Source organism: Leptonychotes weddellii, chromosome 6 (genome assembly GCF_054177405.1).
Source record: "Leptonychotes weddellii isolate Sample4059 chromosome 6, ASM5417740v2, whole genome shotgun sequence".
Taxonomy (NCBI): Eukaryota; Metazoa; Chordata; class Mammalia; order Carnivora; family Phocidae; genus Leptonychotes; species Leptonychotes weddellii.
The window spans coordinates 84964123-84986068 of NC_138374.1; the positions used below are offsets into that span (position 1 = coordinate 84964123).

A 21946-nucleotide genomic window follows, 5' to 3' on the forward strand; every position below is an offset into this window, starting at 1 on the left:
TATATCAGGAACGTTTGCTTCGGGTCCTTCCAGACAGCAGGAATGTGCGTGTGGGAGAACAGAAGAAGCAGTGAGGATTGTTTTATTTTAATTCTGGCTCTGGACTGGAGAGGGGAGACCTGATCAATCTACTTTGTAAATAACCCAGAGCAGAGGTTAGGAAATAATAGTATTGTATATTGCCACTCTTAACAGAAACAAATTAAAAATTAATACTTCCTACTATTATAAGCACAACTAGAGAAAATCCCTTCAGAGTATTTAAATTCTGCCTGTTCCTGCAGAAATTGCTCTGAGATGTAATCAATGGCTGTTATGCAGCAGTTAGGCAACATGTCTATTAAATAAAATACACTAGAAGATGGGGAGGAGTCGTATTTCTTACCACAGAGGCACAGGCAACCTTTTGTTCATTTAACAAAGGTTATTTGTATGTCTACTACCAAGAACTCTGCTGGATACATCCATGAGGAAGGGTTATTGATATCCTGCTTTCAAGATGAGGAAACTGAGTTAGAGAGAGGATGAGAGACACTGATGGAGCTAGGGCTTGAACCTGGGCTGTCTGAGGCCAGAATTCTTTCTCTTAATTGTGACATTAATCTGGGCGGTTTGCAGTAAAGTAGGGGACCCAAGGACCTTGCTGGTCTCCTGGAAGAAAACAAGAGCAGGTGGAGAATTGGGAGCCATGCATGGTGACTGTTGCTTTGTTTGGGAAGTACACATGTAACTTGTGACCAGAGTAAGCCAAATTGCCAAGCCTCAGTCAGAGGGGGAGCGGGCATATATAATCCTCTCTTAGGGATAAGTCCTGCAGGATGGAGAAAAAACTAATATTTTGAACAATAATACAACCAAACACTATTAACCACTTAATTCAAACAGTGTTTCTATTGGACAAAACAGACTGGAACCCCTTCTTTAGAATTACATTTCAAGCCAGTTTATAATCCATGTAAAGAAGTTATCTTTCCATTAACAAGCTAACTCATCAATCAGTTAATTTTCTCATACAAGTATTTATAAAATAAGTCATTCAACTAACCTTTACTCAGTGGCAGTTATGTACCAGACACAGTGGTAGGTGCTGGATATAGAAAATCAAATGAGACATAGTCCCTACCCTTAAGGAGTGTAGAAAGACTCAAAATTACACTGCGTTAATCTGTTCTAAAATGGAAATAGGCAGCTTATTCTCTTCCCATAAGGCACAGCTCAGAATGACTTGGGATTATTTCTAAAAATCAGATCAGTAGACTATATTGTGGGTATTAAAGCCAATCCCAGAGAGGACACTGTCCCCCCAATTCATTTTGAACAGCATAGATTCTCCCCTCCACATTCAAACACTGATTAGTGAGTTTCAACAGCTCTTGCTAGCCACAGCATATGAAATGCCTGCTCTAGTGAGCTTGGATTCCTTATCTTATTAAGTATTTTCTCTGGACCAGGCACTGTATAATCTTTCTGAAGCAAAATCTACTTTAATCTTCCTAGAATTCTACATTGTAGGTATTTTAACCTTATTTTATATATGCAAAAACCAAAACCCAAGAAGAAAAGCAGAAATCCCAAACAGCAAGTGATTCAGCATTCAAACCCTGTTTTGACATCAAAGTCCACACACCAAATGATAGTGCAAGAATTTCCATCATCTAAAGCTAGCCCGAGGTTAATCTAACTTTTCACATTATGGGAGATGCCCCCATATTTCACTGGATTCTTTTCTTCTTGTAGTCTCCTTTCCAAGGAGGAGAAATTCACAAAATTTACCTCAAGCATCGAGAGATTTAGTATAAGAATGCACACAGAAACAAGGGAAATATAGGTAGAGCTCGTGGAAGCTAAGAAAGATTGAGCAACTGGACCTCCTCTTGTCTTGCATTCTTAGTGCTGCATTCCTAGTCAAAACTTCATAAAAGATCATTTTTAGCATAATCATACATAGTATATTCTCTTTTCTCTGATTTTCAGACTCTTTAAGATAATGTCATTGCTATCAACTGCCAACTATAGATGGATAGATTAGATAGATGATAGATAGATGATAGATAGATAGATAATAGATAGATGATAGATAGATAGACAGATAGATATGTAGATAGCCTTAGTTCAAGATCCTCAAAAGAGAAAATCTGATTGACAGCTAACCACCATTATCTCTGCATGGATGGCAGATTGCCTGCCTTTGAGCCTAGTCTAGTCTGATACCTGTAGCCAGAGGGACATGAATATGAGGCATCTGTACTCATGTATGAAACTATCTAGGAGTGCTTCCTTAGCTGGCTGTGAAGTTGGGGAAAGAGCTGTGGGGTGGCAGGCACCATAATTGAGACTGTCCTGGCCATTATCTCAACTACATTTGTCATTACTAAATCTTATTTTCGCTATCTCTTCTGTTTGCTATGTCATAAGCACATGGAGGTCAAAGGTGGTTCTATCTTCCCTTCACTCTAAGTCTGCCCTCTTCACCTCTTTCCATCCATATCTCAGAACTAAGAGTACAGTGCAGAGGCCTTGCTGACATCTAATAAGCATGAACTAATGAATCAAAAAAACCCACAGCCACCTGCTCCCTGGGTCTTAAGGGAAAATATAAGGCTTGAGCTGAATATGTGGTCATTCCCATTCCTGTTAATTTCCCAAGCTCCTCTGTGGGTTGTGTTCTCTGCTCCATTGGGGTGACACAAACATGACAGATGGCACTCTCATGCCCAAGGAGTTTATTCTGCAACCCAGGAAGGGCTATATTTTTTGCTATAAAACTCTTATAAATCTTATAAATCACTCTTATGCATTTAGGGCAGGAATATTGTGACACAAGAGAGATAAATGCTATTCCATACATGTAAACAGCAGAAATGTGTGGGTGGTTAAGAGATAGATGCATATATATCAGTGAATCCTAAATATTAATTCTTTTGGAGATTTTGATGTATGTATACAACATTAATAAATAGAGTTTCTGCCTTTCTATAAAATGAAGATTTTAATCTGATGGAAGAATATATATTTAAATTGAAGAATTAAAAATGTCATATATTAAACTCATTTTAATTTTAAATTTAAACTGTCATGATAATCTAAGGACGATGACTATAACTATAAAAGGACTAAACAAGCATTTGTAGATTTATCAATAAATTGACAGGTTAGAAGAAAGCTACCAAGATGAATATGAGATAACCAAGAAAAAAATAACAGCATTAAAAATGCATCTAACACAAGTTGGAAAGAAAACGATAAATAGGTATAGAAAACATCGAGAGTATGATGCTTATCTTATTAGAAATTCAGTCTTCAGCATACTAGCTATGTGTAAATCTCATATCTTTGAATAGTAGAGAAAAAATTGTAACCTCTTTTGTTCTCCTTTATGTTGTTTTTTAAAGTTTTTCCTATTACAAATGGTGCATATCCATCATATGTGTAAAAGGTTAAAAGGCCATCTATAATCTTTAGTCCAGAAATATATTATAATCATAATCCTTTTAAACTTAATAACATGTCATGAAGATCATTCAGTGAAATTATAAGTTCTTTTACAATTTTTTAAAAGTCCATAACAGAACCAAAGATGTTGTCAAACTGAAATAAACCCTGGATCATCTAGGTTAGCCTTTTCAGCAATGCTTTAATAATCTCGTTAGATGACTGTGAGCCCTTATTGACCACTTCAGTCACTGGGAAATCATCAGTTTGCCAGGAAATCCTTACATTTGCTTGTGTGTTCTAATTATGAAAAGTCCTGCCCTATTCTGAATTTTGTTCACCTCCTTTAACTTCTCCCCAGAAAAGCACTGGGCTTGGAATGCATTTCAGGTTTTCCCATCCTTTAGTGGCATACCCATAACTAAATCATGTTACTTTACTATACTTTCCTATACAGGCTTTATCTATAAAATCAGGCTAATATTTTTTGCCCCATATTCCTCATAGGGTTGTTAAAAGATTCAAGTAAGAAAATACTTGTGAAAATGACAATACATTTAAAGCAAATATGGATGATAAACATACTTCCTCTTTCACATATATTATTTGCAAATTATCATGTCTACCCCAAGTCCCTTCTCCAAGACAAACTGCCCAATTCTCTTCATCATCTCCTATAAATTATAATATCCAAAATCACTATCTTATGGACTCTTCTGGATACATGCTAATTTGCGAATGTCTCCTATAAAAGGTGCCACACTGAGCTAAACAGGATGATCCTGATGTGGCCGAATGAGTGGAAAATGAAATAGGCTTGTTCTGCCATTACTACGCTTGGCAGTTTGCTGTGGTGCCTTCTGAGATGCAGAGTTTTTCTTATTACCACCACCTATGTCATTTATCAAGAGCTCATTTAATTGCAGCATTTGAGAAAATGTCTTTGAAAAAAATCTTTTAAGAGTCGCAAAATGATCAAAAGAGTAAAATGTAGAAAAACAAATAGTAATAATTTATTTTCTCTAAATCACATGACTGATTGGGTATAAGAGGTATATCTTTCCATTAATGAAAGAAAGAAGGCATTGAATTAGCACCTAAAATAAAGTTTATCTGTGACTTTAAGTTATCCATGATTTTATTTGTACTGTCTTTTCAGGAATAGAAAGAGCAATAATGGGCCCCCCAAATAACAAGCAGAAAATATAACAACCTGCTTGTTTTTATCAGTCACTTCTTTCTTTTTAGAAAGGCAACTCTAAGAAAGTACAAATTATTGGCAACGTATCAGAACATATCATGATCTGTCCCAGAATGTGTAAAGTAACTATTTACCAAGTTGGTCAGATGATTTCATGAATTGTTAGCTCGTCTAAGCAAAGGCACACAGGAATCCAAATCTGCTGTATTAACACTTCACTTTCCTTTGAGCTGAATACTTTGTATAGAATGGTAATCTCAAAAAGATAAGAAGGAAAGCAGTCATCCAATCTCCCAGCTCTGCTTGCTGTCTACCTTCATAACCGAGGCAAGTCACTTTATCATTCTCTGACTCTGTTTCTCCACCTGGAAAATCTGGAAAGTCTTACCTATGACTCCTTTCTTTCTATGACTGTTGAGAACTTTAGAGGAAATACACTTCACACATTCAAAGATTTATGTCAGTGTTATTTTTTCTAACTGCTTACCTAAAGAAAGGGGATGGATTAGAGTTGAAAAAGTAATAAGGAGATGCCATTTGAAGTTGGATTGTTGTTGGCAGAAACCAATGTGGCCAAATGTGGTTTTGTTTTGTATTTCTTTTGCCAATTTCAGCTGGTTTGGGGTTGGCCCATTCTGAAAAATAAGGCTTCTTGGAACATGTCCAAGTAAGAAAAGCAAGCAGGTAGTTTGGTGATAATAAATTTCAAAAACTAATTTTTGTTTCCTGTGACTTTGCAACAAAATGTGTTATGAGCTGGTCTGAAACCAGAACATCAAAAACCAAATAGTATACAAAAGGCATAACATTGGGGGAAAAATTTCAAGTCAAAAATCAAAATACAGCTCAGTGATTTCAGAAGCAAGATTTCTTGTCAAGAATAACTGCCATTAAAATGTTATTAGGCATAAGTGAAAATGATTTTAGGGGGGATGGAACCTAAGGGAGGGTCTGTTTTAAGAAACATAGTGAAATTTTATTTTATTCTCAATTTTCCCAGTCAGGTTTGTCAGATCTCAGAAAAAAATTAGGGGGCTCATTCTCTGCTGAGGGTTTATCACTATTGACATACAAAGATTGAAATTTTTAACTCAGAAAACTCTATCAGCAGAGTCTCTCCAGTTTTCTTTGGCCAGTGAATCACACTAAGAGTCTCTTGAGACCATCAGTGGCGACAAGACCAAAAAATTAAAAAAAAAGGAAACATGCAAGAGCATGCAGGCGTCACTGGAGCCTTCTGATATAACACACGGAGCCCACGCAGCACGAGAATTGGTCTGGCGTCATTGTTCCATGTTCACTGGATGCTGTAAAGTCTGATTTGCATTAGAAACCTCTGCATTCAATAAACAAAAATAGGGATAATGACCAAAGCGCTATTTGGAACAGAAAACAAACTCAAGCAATGAGTGTTTTCCACTGAATTCATTCAAGATTTTATTAGTTGAGCTCTCACTTAGGTTATTAGGCTCAGCTTGCCTTTAATTTCATTGGCCTCAATTATTCAAAACAAAAGGAGCCCGGTGTGTGTGCGTGCGTGTGTGTGTGCGCGCGCGCACACACACACACACGCACACACACGGGGACGCATCACACACAGGCTTTGTACATTCTTCACATTGCAAACCCATCAACAAAAGGAGGAAGAAGATCTGAGGGGAATGAGTGGTTTTTGCGGGTTTAGGGATGGAGAATTTCTCTACATAAACAAGAAGGTTTGGATTGGAAGTCTGCTAAAAAAAATGTTACAGCTGACCACAGGGTTGTAAATCCAGACTGGAAGGAGAAGAAGAGAAACATTGCAAGCGAGTGAAGTGTGTGTGGCTGCAATGTTTGTGGGTTAGATGAGAAACAAGCGCTGAGTGAAACCGAGAAGGGGGGTGGCTGGTGTGATTTGTTTGGTGTGCGGAGCCAATAGAAATCCCAGACTGCGATAATATCCCGGTGCAGCGCCGCGCGGAGTCAGAGCCGAGTCTGGGGCCGGTGCACATCTGCGAGCCGCGGCCCAGGGCGCACCGCGGAGCCGGCTCCCCGCCGCCCCCAGCCCGCGCGCCTCCGCATGCGCGGCCGCGGTGGTCCGGCCGCGGGCCCCCGAAGGCGGCCGAGGGAGAGCCGGCGCACAGTCCGCCGTGGACTCTATAGCTCAGAGGAGAGGGACCCGAGGAGGAGGCTTCCATCACGTCATTGCAGGTACGCAGCTTGTCACGACTAATGTGGCACAGACACGGTTTCTGATTTCTACCTTCACAAGGCACTGAAAAGTAATTGACGTCGTTGGTTCCACTGTGGGTCAGAGTAGAAAGCACTGTCTATCTTGATTCACCCTCGATTATTAAAGCTGTTAACGTGTGTTTGGAGGCCACGGGGTTTATTCACCTATTGAATTCTCCGTGGGTGTAAAGCAAAGACCTTCAAACTTGACCGTCGTCTCTTTCTTTAAAATAACATCAGTATCTGCCTGTTGTCACGCTGCCCACTTATAGATCTTGGTGACCTCCGTTATAGTTGTGACCTAATAGCAAGTCAAACACCGTCTGATTGTTAGAAAGCAGGCTTTGAGCATTCCCACCTACCTATCAGGTTAAGATTCTCCTCTAAGGAATAGGAACCAGAGCGGACTTGAGAATGGTTTTGATCTTTAAAGCGTATGGCCAACGTGGACTAAGCTCATGAGTGAAACAGCACTGGATCGCTTCGCTGTGGTTGAAGAAAGGGAGAGAAGGGAGAGCGAGATTTCTCAATGTGATGGTCAGTGACTCCTCTTCTGTACCTGATTTATTTTTACATTGTCTTATGAGTTGAAAATGCATTTGTATTCTGCACCCGCAGGCAGGATGAGTTCCAAGACTTCATGTGTTACTACATTGAAAAGTCATGAATTGGAACTGTGTCATAAATGTGACACTTGTGAGGAAATGCCCATTTTTGGTTTGATTTTATTTGATACTAAAATCGGTAGACATCTGGCCACTTCTTTTCCTGTCTATTCATTTTATTTTGAGAAATGAATTTTGTAAAAAAAAAAAATCTATTTCCGGGGATTTTACCATGTTTGCTTTCAAATTTTGAAGATGGTTATGTAACTTTTTTCTCCCTGTTGATTACTTGTGATTAAATTAACATTGCTTAATGAGTTCAGTCTTTGCCTTGGAAAAGCCAGTGGGGATCGAATGAAGGCTGAGTTAAAAGATTAGTCTTGCTTTGGGCGATCCTCAAATAACTGGGGTATAGCTGCTCTGAATCCCTGGATAAAGAGCTTTTCCTGCAGTGAAGAACATACACAGATTGGGACTCTAGTTCCACAAGAGAATGGCAGGTGCAGGACCAATGGAGGATGTTGTCTTATTAGCACACTTCTCAGTGGGTTCTTGGTAGAACATATTCAAACCCTCCGTTGCTAATTCACAATCAATTCCCCATTCTGTCATGCCTGCTTTTTAGGGCACGCCTTATCCAAGACATGTGCCTGCCCAAGGTAGATAAGGAAGATATAAGAAAGGTATTTGTTTTACATATCACAATGGAGAATTTACATTGACCTGTGGGGTTTTTTTTTAATCAAATTAATCTTTTGTCATTAAGGAAAGTGCATGCTTAGCTCTACCACGGAGTCTTGAAAACTGTTCATATTTTTGCCCAATGCCAAGTTTGAATGATTTCATGGGTATTTTTGAAATCATGTCAAAGAATAGACATGGCAAGTGAATATTTAGGAGAGAGCATTTTGATTTTAGAGATGAATATTTTTCTCTTTCTTATATCACAAAGGAAACTGATTGTCAAGAATTTACCTATTTAAATAAATACTAATTAATTGACCCAACTAAATTCTATTTGCAGCTAAAAGTGTAGTTTTGCATCACCATAAACATTTTTCAATCTATAAATATAATATCTGAAATAAATTGAGACCCATTTCCCTCTTGCCATTCAAACTCTAAAGCGATTTTGGGCATGTCGGTAGTGACAAAGTAAATGTGAGGCTGAACATATATATATATATATATACACACACTTTGTCTGGACTAAGAGACGCTGATGGCTTTTCAAAGATAAATGTCAACAATGCTTTGATTACTCGCTGTTTTGTGCTATCATTCTTCACTGAGAGAAGTAATCAAAAGTTCATTCCCTGTGCATTTTAGTATGGCCAGCTAGAGCTTTAGATACCCGCAAGTTATAAGTTTGGTAAAGTTTAAACAAGGCACATGCCTTTAACTCTCTTTAAAGTAAACACCTCTTCCTTAGTCCTCTTCTTCTAAAGCAAAGGAATGGAATTAAGCTCCCAGTCTGGGCGCCGGTTCTTATTGATATGGAGAGGACTGGCCGGCCTAGGTCAAGGACAAGCACCGGGAGGCTGCAGAGGCGCAGGTTAGACCAGCCTCATTTGCACCTCAGCATTGCTAGAGCAGTCAGGCCGGGTTGCAAGCATTTTCTCAGTATCAGGGCCCTTTAACTATTTAGGAGAAAGTGATGAATTATTGCAACCAAATGTGCCAAGTATTGGGCTTAAAACCAGTCACACAAAGAGCCAGCAAATAAGACAAATTGTTTTGAAGGGGAAAGTATACAATTATAAACTTGGCCTCTGGTGCCATCTACGCCTGTGTTTGCTTGCCTAGCTGTTTCTCTTCCTACCACAGAGTTCTCTTTTATATAAATTGGACACACTGACCTAATAATGTATAGAATTAATTTTGATCCCAAGTCAGGCTAAAGTATGGTCCTCAAACCACTAATCTAAATAACAGATATTGCCTACGGCCACCACTTCTCGTTGGGAGTATGTCTTTGATTGGCCAGCTCATCCATAGGACCCAGCTCATGTGGATCACTGATTTGCAGAGCGGAGTCCCAGAGCCACATGGCAGTAAGAGAATGAATAGGGAGAGGGTCAAAGTACCATGGGTGTGAGGGGAGATGTTATAAAGGTGGGCATCCTTAAATATGAATCCAAGAGTCAAAGGAATAATGAGTTTATTTCCTCAAATACGCTTCCAGTATAAACTTTTAGTGAGATTTCCTGAATATTTTAAACAAACTCTCATGTGTACACATGTACCTTGCACACAGGTATGGGATGAAAATAAAGACATTTGATGCGCTGTTAACACTCCCCTACACACAGGCCAGGAGAGGGCAGCACGCAAACTGTAAAAAGTGACGTCTCCTCTTGACCAAGGGGAGACTCCAATCTCCAAAATAGCTAAACCTGTCTCCCTAACTGTATGTGCCTTCTTCCCTTTGAAAAGCTGAGTCTAGAGCCTTACTTGCTAAGGGATACACCATTCAGAAAGATTTGTTTCTACTTTTGCCTCCAGAGTTGGTGCCGCCCAGCAAAATAAAGAAAGCAACCTATTTAAGAGAGAACTCAACTTCTCTTTCTTTGAATTAGCTTCATTCTTTGAAGCTATCCAAGTGCTCTTTATCTTTACTCTGCCAGGAGATGGGTAGGAGAAAGGGAAGTAGAATACAGAGAAAAAAAAAAGAAGAGAGAGAATAGGGTTTCTTGAGTTTGTCCTCCAGGGGAAATGTTTATGAACTGCTTTTCTCCATACACCTAGCCTTTGTTTTAAGCATGTCTCAAAGGCAGGTTCAGGGCCACAAGAATACATTTTGTACACTGACAGTCAATAGTGTCTCTAGAATCCTAGTGAATTTGGTTTCAAAACAGAAGAGCTAGAATAGCTTTTTTTTTTTTTTTACTGGTTTCCAGAGTCTAAGACATGCTAAAAAATAAGAATTATGCATCTACCTCTTAAAATGTCAGAGATTGGTCAAACCTAATCCCTACTACACCTAGTCCAGCCTTTTAGAAACTCATGGCTAGTAAGCCTACACTGTTCTTACTTTCGCGGATCAGCCATATTCTAGAGACAAACTGTAAATGTCCATAGAAGAGAGAAATAATCACTCTTAAAGTGGGCAACCTGTAGCTGGCAGTGATAATTCCTGCATGCTTCATCCTAATTTAGCTAGATCGGTGACTTTAGCTTCAGGAACACCCTTGTCACCTTGCCATCTTTGGTTCAAATGCCACACAACTTGCTGCTAAATATGAAGGCTGTAGAATGCAGCTTGGGGGGGTGCTTTAAAACAAAGTCTGGGAGGCCCAGAAAAAAGCAGTCTTGGCGAAAAGCTGAGGTTTCTCCTGAGAGAAGAGGAGGCAGAAGGGACACTGGGCTGGGGATGGGCACACGAGGTGATTGAGAAGCCATGAAAGGGTAGTGCTGAGGCTTCTGGAGAGTGTGACTCCTGGGACCCTCAGGGTCTGCCCAGCAGGGCTCAGCCTTGGAAGCGCTTCTCTCTGGTGCCACTGTACTCTGCTAGGAGGTGTGGTGTCCTTGAATCAAAGCAAAAGGTTTTTTTCAAGGACGAAGTAAAGATTTCTTGGTGTCTGGGAAGAAAGGGAGGTCACTGTGTGTCTCCCCCATTCTCAGCCAGATTAGCCTCTGCAGCACTCCCATGTACTGTCTGGAATGACGCAGTTGCCCCAGGGCTTCTGTGGATGCTTGGGTGAAGGGGGTACATTCGTCCAGGGTCACTGTAGAACCAGGCACAATGCTGTAATCGTGGGGTGCCTGCAACAAGGGAGGGAGAGGTAAATCCTAGGAGCTGAGAAGCTCCACTGCTGTTTCTCAGTTTTTAATATAGTCCTTCCGAGCTCCTTGCAGTCAGAGAAACTCTGGGTTCATCTCTTTTTTCTAGATTACTTTGCAATAAAGGAATCCTATGACTGAAGGGGAAATCTCTTTGAAGGCACTTCCCTGTTTGAGAGGCAAAGCAGGGTAAGTAAGATTACAGAATGCTGGCAGATACAGTAATCCTCAGGAGAAGACATACCCGATAGTTCTTAGTCACACTAAGAAAACCCTTCTGAATTGTGAATGCAAGGGAACTAGAGACAAAGGAACTACATGACTTAAGGAAAAAATTCTCCCAAAAGAGTTTTTGAAGGATATGATGCCATGAGCACAAATATTCACAAACATGACTTTCATGTTATGGATTAGTAGTCATTCCAAACTAAAATTCTCCACTCCTATAATTTATTTAAACAGCGAGAGAGGGGGAAAAAGAGAACACACAGAGCAGGGGAACACTTGACTAGCTCATGTGAAATGCTAAGCTGAGTTGACTTTGTCTAGTACAAATACCATCTGCATTAAAAATTATTCTGTTTCTACAGCTGTGACTCTAAAAGCTGGAGGAAGCTAATCTTATCACCTATGGGAAACTCGCCACCTCACTCTGCTTTTATGCAATTACAACACACACCCTGGATAATGCATTAAATTCTCTAATTGTAGTAGGAGTGTTGCAGGAAAGTTGATAGATGTGTGATATTGTACTTACAGTTAATAAAAACCCAGCAGCTCTATGAGATTTCATTGCCAACTGCTTTTTCTAGGAATCTAAATCTCATCAAATTTTCAAGCTATCTTTAATTTTCCCTTTTTGATCATTTTACAAATTAAGATTCATCTAACATTTGTTGAATGCATAACACATGCCAGGTTATACTAGACACATTCCTGCATAGTATGTAATTTAATCTTTACCACAACTCTGAGGATTTATCTTATGCAAGTTTTATTGATTGAGGCAATTGGTTATAACCAAGAATATAACCATTTATGCAAGCATTCATTCAACAGATAGCTATTGAACTTCTTCTTTGTATAGCAGTAACAGCAACAGTAATAAAATAGTATGGTTATTGTCGCTAGCATGATCCTTTATATTATGTTTCCACATACATGGTTGCACTTAATTCCTGGATAAGCCAGTTACTCACACATGTAAAAACAACAACAAGCAAACATCTTTCTATACACCAACTCGTCACTAAGTGATTAAAATTATGTATATGGAAATAATCTTGATTGTTGCTTGATTTACGTCTATAGTCATAGGAGTGTCATTTGATAGAGTATAAACAGATGAAAAATATTCATCCTCAAGCCTACTACTGGAGAGAAAAAATAGATGTGTCCATTTTAAGCCCTTGCTGAGGATGTGTTCATGTCTTGGGGCCACTTCCTCTAGCCTGCAGAGAGCACCCCTCATTGTTCCTCATTAAATCTTTGGAGCAATACAGAAATGTGTGGCTTCAAATATATATATCCTAGACTTCATCTTGACAAATAATATGGAAAAAGTACTTAAGATATCTCACTTCTGTGAATTCAGAGAATGTAAACTTCGGAGAAAACAGACAATAGCAGACAATAGCATCACTGTGTTTCAGAGGGCCAAATGGTATTAAGACTCCTTTGACCTACTAGAGGGTTATCTGGTTATTATTGAAACTTATTAAGCTGGGAAACTCAGGAGACCGGGTCTGCGCCTGTTCCTGTTATTCACACTGGAAGTGTGGCCTTAGGGAGAACCTGCAATCTCTTGAGTTCACTCTTTAAAAAGAGAAAGCGGAAGTGGATCATCGTATTTCATGCCAGCCCTAAACATCAGTTCTACAAGCTTCCTTCTGTGACGATAGCTGACATTCCTTGAAGGATGACTATTTGTTAAGTATTTTATAGGTATCATCTAATCTTTATCAAAAGCCTAGTATTCTTTTTTTTTTTCTAAAGCCTGGTATTCTTATTATCCCCACTTTACAGGTGAGATAACTAAGGCTTAAAGAGATTAAGAGCTTTCAAAAATTAACACAGACAAGCAAATTGCAGAACTGGGTTTCACACCCCCCTCCTCCACCTTTTGCATAGCATGTTGCACCTTCATTCACTTATTTATAGTATGTGTGGGGAAGATACTATGTGCAAGGTGCTGTGCAAGGTTATAGGGGATAATCGTGAAGAGCTCAAATAAGTGGGAAAGACAGAGAATACCCTAGTAATTATAATGGTGTTTGCTGAGTATGATAATACAGGATGTTTTGCAAATCTATGGTATTATTTTGCCTTATTAACAAAACCATTGGACAATTTAAGTCTGCTGATTATAATAGCTCAACTCTTTTCTTTATATCATTTTGGATATTTCTCCCTCTCCAATATAGTGTGGCATTAGTCTTCCTTGTGTAATTATTTTTGTCATATGTTTACATCTTTTACTAAATTTTAAATTTCCCTTGAGGACAGAAGCCATATCTTATTCAACTTTTGGTTTCTCAGCACAGAATCGATGCTTAATTAGTTGTACCTCCATTGAGCTCCAGCTACATCTAATTTACAGCTAGGATCAGAGACTCCTGCTTATCTGCTGAAAGGCGCAGTCTTCAAAAAGCTTTAAATACACACATCTAGCATAGGCTAAACAAATGACAAACTCAGTCATTCATCTTGGGGAAAAAACATTTTTTTTTCTTTTTGCTTTGTGTTACTGATCCCTTGTGTTACACATTTTTGTTTAATATGGTCATTTCAGTAAGAAAATCAAACTGTCATTAAAAGTCAATCCTCTTTTTAAACAACTTACTGCTTTGACTTTAAAATACTTTATCAACCATTTTGACACATTTTTCTCCCCAAGTGGGAGACAACTTCATCATTAAAGGGTGCCAAGGTGTTCCTGCAAGTTTATCCTTCATTCCTCTGGGGTTATGTGGGCTGGTCATAACATACTGGAATGCTTGCTAGCTTTCTGGGCTCTGTGCTTTAATTTGGAAATTAACAAAGTCTAGCTCATGCAGAGAAAGTGATAAGGTTACCAAAGATTCTGGAAACAGTGTCGGGTTTTGAATTGGAAGGCTTAATTTGGGAGAAGCAGGAGAGTTCAAGAGGACTGATTTGCCCTATGTGGTTGCAAAGAGCAGATTTTTAAAAATCTCTGTGAAAGAATTCTTTACCGTCGGGTAGTCTATGACAATTCAGGAGGGTCTATGAATTTGGGTGGTAAAAAAATTACATCTATGTTTCTACTGCCCTGAAACTGAAATATCCCATCCCCTTTAGTTATGAATGTGAGCAACAGACCACACTAGCATTAGCAGAACTGTCGCCTCATCACCAAATAGAAATCAGAGCTATTTTCATATCACCTCACAGTTGATACAGATGTTTCAAAATATCACTTACACGTATCACTACTTCAAAATTATGGTAGTTATTATACCTATTTCTAGATCTTATTATTAACATGTAAAGAAGACCACTTAAATCTATATCACACTTTTGTTTTTAAAATATGTTGGTATATATACATATTTGTGTATTTATACACATATATATGTGTATATATGTGTGTGTGTGTATACACACATACATAGTTCCTATTTAGAGTATACATTTCTGGGAACGCCTGGGTGGCTCAGTTGGTTAAGCATCTGACTCTTGATTTCAGCTCAGGTGATGATCTCAGGGTCATGAGAGCCAGCCCCGTGTTGGACTCTGAGCTGAGCGTGGAGCCTGCTTAAGATTCTCTTTCTCCTTCTCTCTCTGCCCCTCCCTATTCTCTCTCTCTTAAAAAAAAAGAGTATACATTTCTGAACTTAGAAACATTATCCTAAAAAGGAGCTTCAGTAGACCCAAAGGAGGTCCCTGGGGAAAAAATGTAAAACACCTCACTCTATAGGCTGGTAAATTTGGCTTATTAGATGGCAAACTTTCTATCAACTGAAGTTGCCCCAGATGGAATAGGCCACCCTGTGAGCCAAAGAAGCTTGTGCTGGCAAGGGGCAGTGCGGAGGTGGGGTACTGGATGGATTTCAGTTGAGGGAAGTTATACATCAGACATGGAGTTGGGCATGATGCTGCCACCTAACACTGAGGCTACATGGTCAAGACCAAGAGACAAAGAAAAGTCCATTGCTTTCCTCAATTTCGATTTGCGAGGGTTTGAGCCAACCGGCTTCTGTAAGGAGAGAAGAGTCCTTCAGTGGTGTACATCACACCACCTATCTTTCTGTTTGTTTCTAGGCTAGTCTCAAACATCAGTAAGTACTTGTGAATTGGATGGCTGAGGGCCACAGTTACTGATCAGGTCTGGCTAGTGTCCTAAAGAGTCAGAGACCCACTGCATGGGGTTCCTAAGCATAGATAGCTCTAGGCTGCATTGTAATCGTCTTTTCATTTCTTCTCTCCCCTGCTGTACTGTGAGATATCTAAGGGGCCATGCATTTGCATCTTGATGTCTCTAGTCCAAGATACTTCATGTTTGGCAAACAAATTGATGAATGCCCCTGTAGAGGTCACTGTTGTTGCAGAACCAGTGGCCCCATTTTTTAAAAATAAGGAAGAAAATACGAGAAAGAATATTTCTGATTTTACTAAATGTAAGTATCATTGTGGGATGGGCTCATGGAGAACATAGTTATGGGCCACTGAGTACCCAAATAAAAACTTCAGAGAAGAATCCTGTTCATGGTAAAATGAGCAACCTCTATTCAACTCAATGGAAGTGTTGATAGCAAATACCTTTCAGGATGGCTGGGGCCTTGTGGGGTCTGGTAACTTTTAGGGAGGTAAAAAAATTTTATTTGGGACTTAATTAAGCTGAGGAGGAGAGAAGTTCTCCTTCATAGAGGATGCCAAGGTGTCCCTGCAAATGTATAGCTCACTCTTCCATTGTTATGGACTCTGGGAAGGTAGTGCTTATGCTGGAAGGCAGAGTTGGGAGGGGACAAGAAAGGACTTATCGAGCACATACTATGCATTTTAGGTATTTGAACATACAAGATGTCATTGATTTTTATAAAAACTTCTTGCGGTAGGTGCTATTGTCCACATTTTACCAACAAAGAACTGAAGTATATTGAGCTTCAGTAAATTTCTTAACTTCACACAGCCATTAAGTGGCTAAGTAATCATTAATCTAAGAGCTTAAGAACCCCAAATAAAATTCGCTGCCTTTTCACTACAACAAAGCTCTAAAACACTGCCTTTTTCTTCCATAATTTTGGCTCTGTTGCCTCTCAGTGATGCAGGGTTCATACTAGAGACTCACAGAGATAAGAGTCTAGGTGTGTTGTGTTGGGGGACACTACTACCTGAGGGACACTATTACTTAGAAGCAGTAATCTTCATCTAAAATTGCATAGTATTGTTTTAAGAATTATATAAAATAATGCTTTCACCCCAGGCACAAAAATGCAGTTCTTGTTATTATTTGTTTATTTATTTAGCAGGCTTTTGATATTGGTGGATTGGGGCAAAAAAGCAAAGGTCTTCAGAATGAGTATCTGTGAATGTTTTATGAAAGAACAGCGCGTTACTATGAATACTTTAGAATTGGGAGTTCAAATCCAATTTTATGAACTGAGATAAATAAAGCATTTGAGTCTTAAGTTTATCTTTTAAATGTAATAATTATTTAGAAGAGTTAATTAAACACTCTCCCTAGAACCACTGATTCTTTTGACAAATATGTATGGATCCAGAGCTAGAAATGGCAGAATATCAAAAGACGGATCATATTTTCAAAGAACTTATAGCTAATGGGGAAGACAAGATGTATAGATCAATAATGAGGACACCAGGTAAAAACTGGATAAAACTGGTAAAGATGTGGACAAATAAGGTGACAAGGGCATTGGAGGAGTGAGAAGTTACTTCCAATAAAGAATTTTTGATGCTCCAGTAAAGCCTGGGCAAATCACACCATGTGTTACTTTGCATTATTTCCTTTCTGTTTTCTCCATCCTATGACCTGTGTTATGTATTAATGTCTTCTAACTCATTGAGTTTTAGAGATACAAAGAAATGATTTACTTAATCTTCTAATTTTATATATAAGGAACTGATAGCCCAGAAAATTATGTGCCTTGTAAGACTGCTAAGTAGTTATTTTGTAGAACTAGAAATAGAACCCAGGTTCCCTGTCTCCCTGTCTGTTCCTCTTTCTACTACACCATACACCCCAGTGGACCTCCACCATTAAGCTAAGCCTAAATCAACAGTACATGAAGTGCTGTAGGAGATTTCACAAAGGTCCAAGGTGCAGCCTACGGGATGTATGCCAAAGTGGGGGAGAAATCATTTTGCTTTGGGGACAGTAGAAAGATTTTGTATAAATGCAGTGTAGTCTGTTGTTGTTTAATTTGGATGAACTTTTCTCCTGCTCTCTGCAATACTAGATAATCCTAGAGCTTGAAATCCCCAAGGCTGAGGTCCATTGAGATAGTCCCAATCATTTTTAGAAGTCCAACAATGCCTTCAAATCAAGTGATGAACAAACAGAAAATGGAATGAAGTAGGCGGAGGAGTAAAGTAGCCTTGCATTCTCCTTCCTGGGTCGACAAGTGTCATAGTGCATTTCGGTTTATTAAAGTAATAGGAATGACTTTCCCTTCCCTCTGTTTGGACCAAGGATGGATCTTTGTGTGTGTGTGTGTGTGATATATGTAGTCAGGTTTTTCCACATGCCCAACCACTGGTGTCTTCTCTAGTTCAAATGCCCTAGTTAGACAGGTTTACTTGGTCATACTTAGAATTACTTTTACCAACAAATGCAGCCTCTGGACAGGATTTGCGAAAAGAAAAGAGTTGGTGTCACAGTCCAACCAGAATTTTCCTCCTCCTATTTGTCAGAAGAAGGTCACTCTCTGGAGGAAAACATTCTGCTCTTCCTCAGCCAGGTCATGTTGGCACAGTGCTTCTTATCCCTCCTTGTTCCTCTTATTCCTGGAACCAGACATGCACAAAACCGGACATGCACAGAACCAGACATCCACCTGGGACAGCCCGCCCAGTAAATAGTGGGCACTTCCCTCCTTTACTCTCCATTGAATGAATGACTGAGGTGCAGCGGTCCCTACCCGTGATGCCCCCAGATGACTCTGAGGGTCAGCAAGAGATAGATTTCTCTCTGTGGGAGAAGTACTATCCCTTATACAGTTAGGAAGATGTTTTACTCCAGGAGAGAAAGCAGCAGGAAGCAGGACATCGATCAAGCAGGGTATATTCAAGGCAGGAAAGCCGTACTCCATGGCTACTTGATTCCTGATTGCTACCTTACTCCAGTCGAGTTTATATGCCATTGACCTCAAGTAATTGGGCAGTGGAGGATGAAACAACTAACTGTTCATAAAACTTCTTTTTATCCAAATTTGGAGCAAAACTTGTGAACTCTATTCTTGGGGTTGAATGAGACAGCATTGCTGATGACTGATGTCTGAATAAGCACCATATGGATTTGTACAAAAGGAAGAAAATAATCCTCAGTTGTAAAAATATCTTTGGTCTTCATAAGGGTGATATGCACCCACATGTTTCTGTCAGGTAGTTTTGCTATAAACAATTATTCTTGGGCTAATAGGAAAATTTCCTTTTATAGTGATTGTACATTTTCCCAGATTATCAGTGTAGCATGCAAAATCCCACAACTTCAGAAACTCAAAAGATCAAAGGCAGAGGGACCAGTGGAGTCTTTAGACTCACCACACACCAGAACAATAGTTTGGCTACCAGAAAGCCCCTTTAATGACAACAAGAAAGTGTACTCTCATAATTACCAAACTGCACTGTGAAAATTGATATGCATTCCTAATTCCTGCATTAGATATTCCTGTTGTTTCTTGATGGCGGTAAAATTCAGATTGTCTCCATATGATTAAAACATTGGCCAATGGAGGTTTGGAGCATTTAGTCAACATTAACTGCCGTGGTTTTGAATTGATTTTCTGTTTCAAGTGACAGCCAAGGCTATCAAATAAACCCAAAAATATCTATTAGGGCGGCTTCTGAATATATAGGCAGACTCAATATTGACACAGACTCAATAATCTCATTAAAGGAGGGGAAGAGATTTTCTCCATCTGTGTAGTAGCTGGCCTATGGGGTAGGTACATTGAAAATGTCTTTGGGGTGCATGAAAAAACGAATAACTTAGAGCATGTGGAATTTGAAAGTAAGGAACTGTAGTTGTTTAAATATAAAATAAGTCACAGATAATGTTAACAGATTGACCATCAGTTTAGAATGTTAGCCCTGTTTTGTCAGGGTTCTGATCGATACACAATCAACAGACATTCCTGAGTGTTTACAGTGTGAGAGGCACTAGGAATATAAAAAAGGACGAAGATAGGGTCCTGCCCTCCAGCAGCTCCCAGTCCAGCAGGGGAGACAAGCACTAGACAGATAACAGCAACATTCAATAGGAGGGGCTACCTCTGAGCCAAGTGAAGTGGAAACAGGGCAAAAACGGCAATGTGGATCGCTAGTTTTGCTCTGTAGAGACTGTAAAGCCCACGTCATACTGGAGGAAAACCATCTGCCTATTATGCTAAGGAGTCTACAGCTCCCATACATCATCTGTTCTGCACTTTCATTTTTTGGTTTTTTGGTTTTGGTGTTTTTTGTTTTTGTTTTTGTTTTTGTCCTTGTGACAGGACAATAGACCTGCTGTGCAACTTTCTCCTGGTCCCTTGGACTACTAGTGAAATGCAAATGGTTCGTGGCCTCTAAAATGTCCTGCTGGTTCGCCTGCTTGTGGCTCAGGAGACTCTTTCGGCATTGCACTCTGAACATTCTGGCCTCTGGGTTTTGCTGCACACCAGAGACAGTGGTCTCATTCCTGGCTTTTTCCGAAAGGATCGTAACCACGATCATAAAAAAGGATTATTGGAATCCCAGCAAGTCACATTCAGGTGTAGCTCTTTGGAAAAAACATGATCTGAAGAAGGCAATGTGCCTCAGTAGAGTAGTAGTGCTCCTTGTTTCTGGTTTCATATCTGGCGTTGGCTGAATTTTAGTTCATGATGAAGAATGGCACAGTGGGCTTATAGTTTCCACCCTTTATTTACTTGTGCACTGGCCAGACACAGGATAGAGAAAGTGAATAGCAAAAGGTCAGATCCTTTTCTTTTTTCTTTTTCCCTCTCCCCCAAGTACGCACAAGGAGATAACCAAATGTTTGTTTTTCTGTCAGAACATAAGTTTGGGTACATCTACGTGACTAGAAGCAGCTGAACTAGAATCCTGTTTCATAACAGAGGCTTACCTGGAGTGCTCTAAACAGCTCTCCACAAGCCCAAATGGCATTAAACATAAATTCAGTCGCCTTGTTATATCGGGTGGCTGCACACAAATGACTGTGGTCAGTAGTAATGGGGGACAAAAAAGGTCAAGTGATTTCTCTGTAGTTTTGCATTTCCTTAGCTTCCCCCTGGAAAAATATAATGGATTTCAAACATTGACTAAGTTTCCCTTACGTAAGAAATATTATATAAAATGATTGATTAGATTTAAGATTCTACCTCATGTTTAAACAAGGAAGATATCCATCTCACAAAGGAATTCGGAAATGCCAATGATTCACTAATAATGACAAGAAAAATAATCTTTGTCATTCATTGAGCCCATCCATAGTAGAGTAATCTAATTGTAACTGTGATTAGAGGAGGCCACACCTCATTTAGAGCTTACTATATTCCAAAGACGGGAGTCAGTCTTTTCACATGCATTTAAGCCTTAATAACAGAGCTGAGAAAAGCACTGCTATCTCTGTTCGCCAGAAGTCTGAGAGTCAAGTTATTCCCCTTTGAGCAAAAGTTAGGCCCTCTATCTACCTCCAAAGCTCTAACTCATAACCCTCATGCAAGATTATGACCTACACACATTATTAGGTGTTTTACAAAGATAATCATATTAATTTTCAAAGCAACCTTAGAGTCAAGTCTTACTATTATTCCTTTCATACACATGAAGACCCAAAGCCACACTGCCAATAGCAAGGAGCCAGAATTCAGACCCAACTCGGCCTGACTCCAAAGCCCTTGCTTTCCATCTACTCAATATGCTGCCTCCAGACATGTTCCAGGACGCTATCCTCATCCTCAGATTGCCTTTCTTCCCAGTGGGTTTTCTGGTGCCTGAAATTCCCTTAATAGGAAATAACACCTTCCATTCCATAATTTGGAAAATGACTTGGAAAGAAAAACACTGCTGGGGTATTTGAAGATTGACCAAAGACTTCTGGGTTGCCAAAGCCAGCATACAGGTGCACAGGGGGAGGGGGACAACGGAGAGAGAGTACACAGGGAGGGTCTGAGGGCACAACACCGAGAGAACAAAATAAATTAAGGAAAGGAGCCTGAGGATTAATGAAGAAAGCAACTACTTCACCATTTTTCTAAGGGCTAGGTCAGTGAACCACACTGCCTAGTATTAAACAAACAAATAAACAGAAAACTCTGAACTAGGTTTTTTTTATTTCACTGTCGCATTCCCTGAAAGTATTATTCACAAGTAGATATGAGGCCAAAGAGCATATATACCCTTAACGTGGGTTTTTCTTGGGTCTTGCCTTTATATCTTGTTTTTATTATTAAATTCTCTAAAGTTCTACCCACATAGGGTTATCCCACCTCTAATCCTAAATGGCAGAAAGAATTTCTTGGGCCAATATTCCTAT

At 39.5% G+C, this 21946-nt stretch overlaps 1 protein-coding gene across 4 annotated transcripts in view; it reads left to right on the forward strand.

The window, feature by feature from the left end:
- The first annotated feature begins 6213 nt into the window (after window positions 1–6213).
- GREM2 (gremlin 2, DAN family BMP antagonist) overlaps window positions 6214–21946 on the forward strand; it is a 110398-nt gene continuing 94665 nt past the window's right edge. The window contains exons 1-3 of one of the 4 annotated variants that reach the window (XM_081824510.1): window positions 6740–6823; window positions 7278–7381; window positions 11342–11421. In XM_081824510.1, the coding sequence (XP_081680636.1) occupies window positions 11366–11421 (56 nt within the window). In that variant the 5' untranslated portion in view covers window positions 6740–6823; window positions 7278–7381; window positions 11342–11365. Of the gene's footprint in view, window positions 6824–7277; window positions 7382–11341; window positions 11422–21946 lie in introns of all 4 variants that reach the window. The other 3 variants (XM_031040765.2, XM_031040766.2, XM_006744806.3) reach the window with 3 other exon arrangements.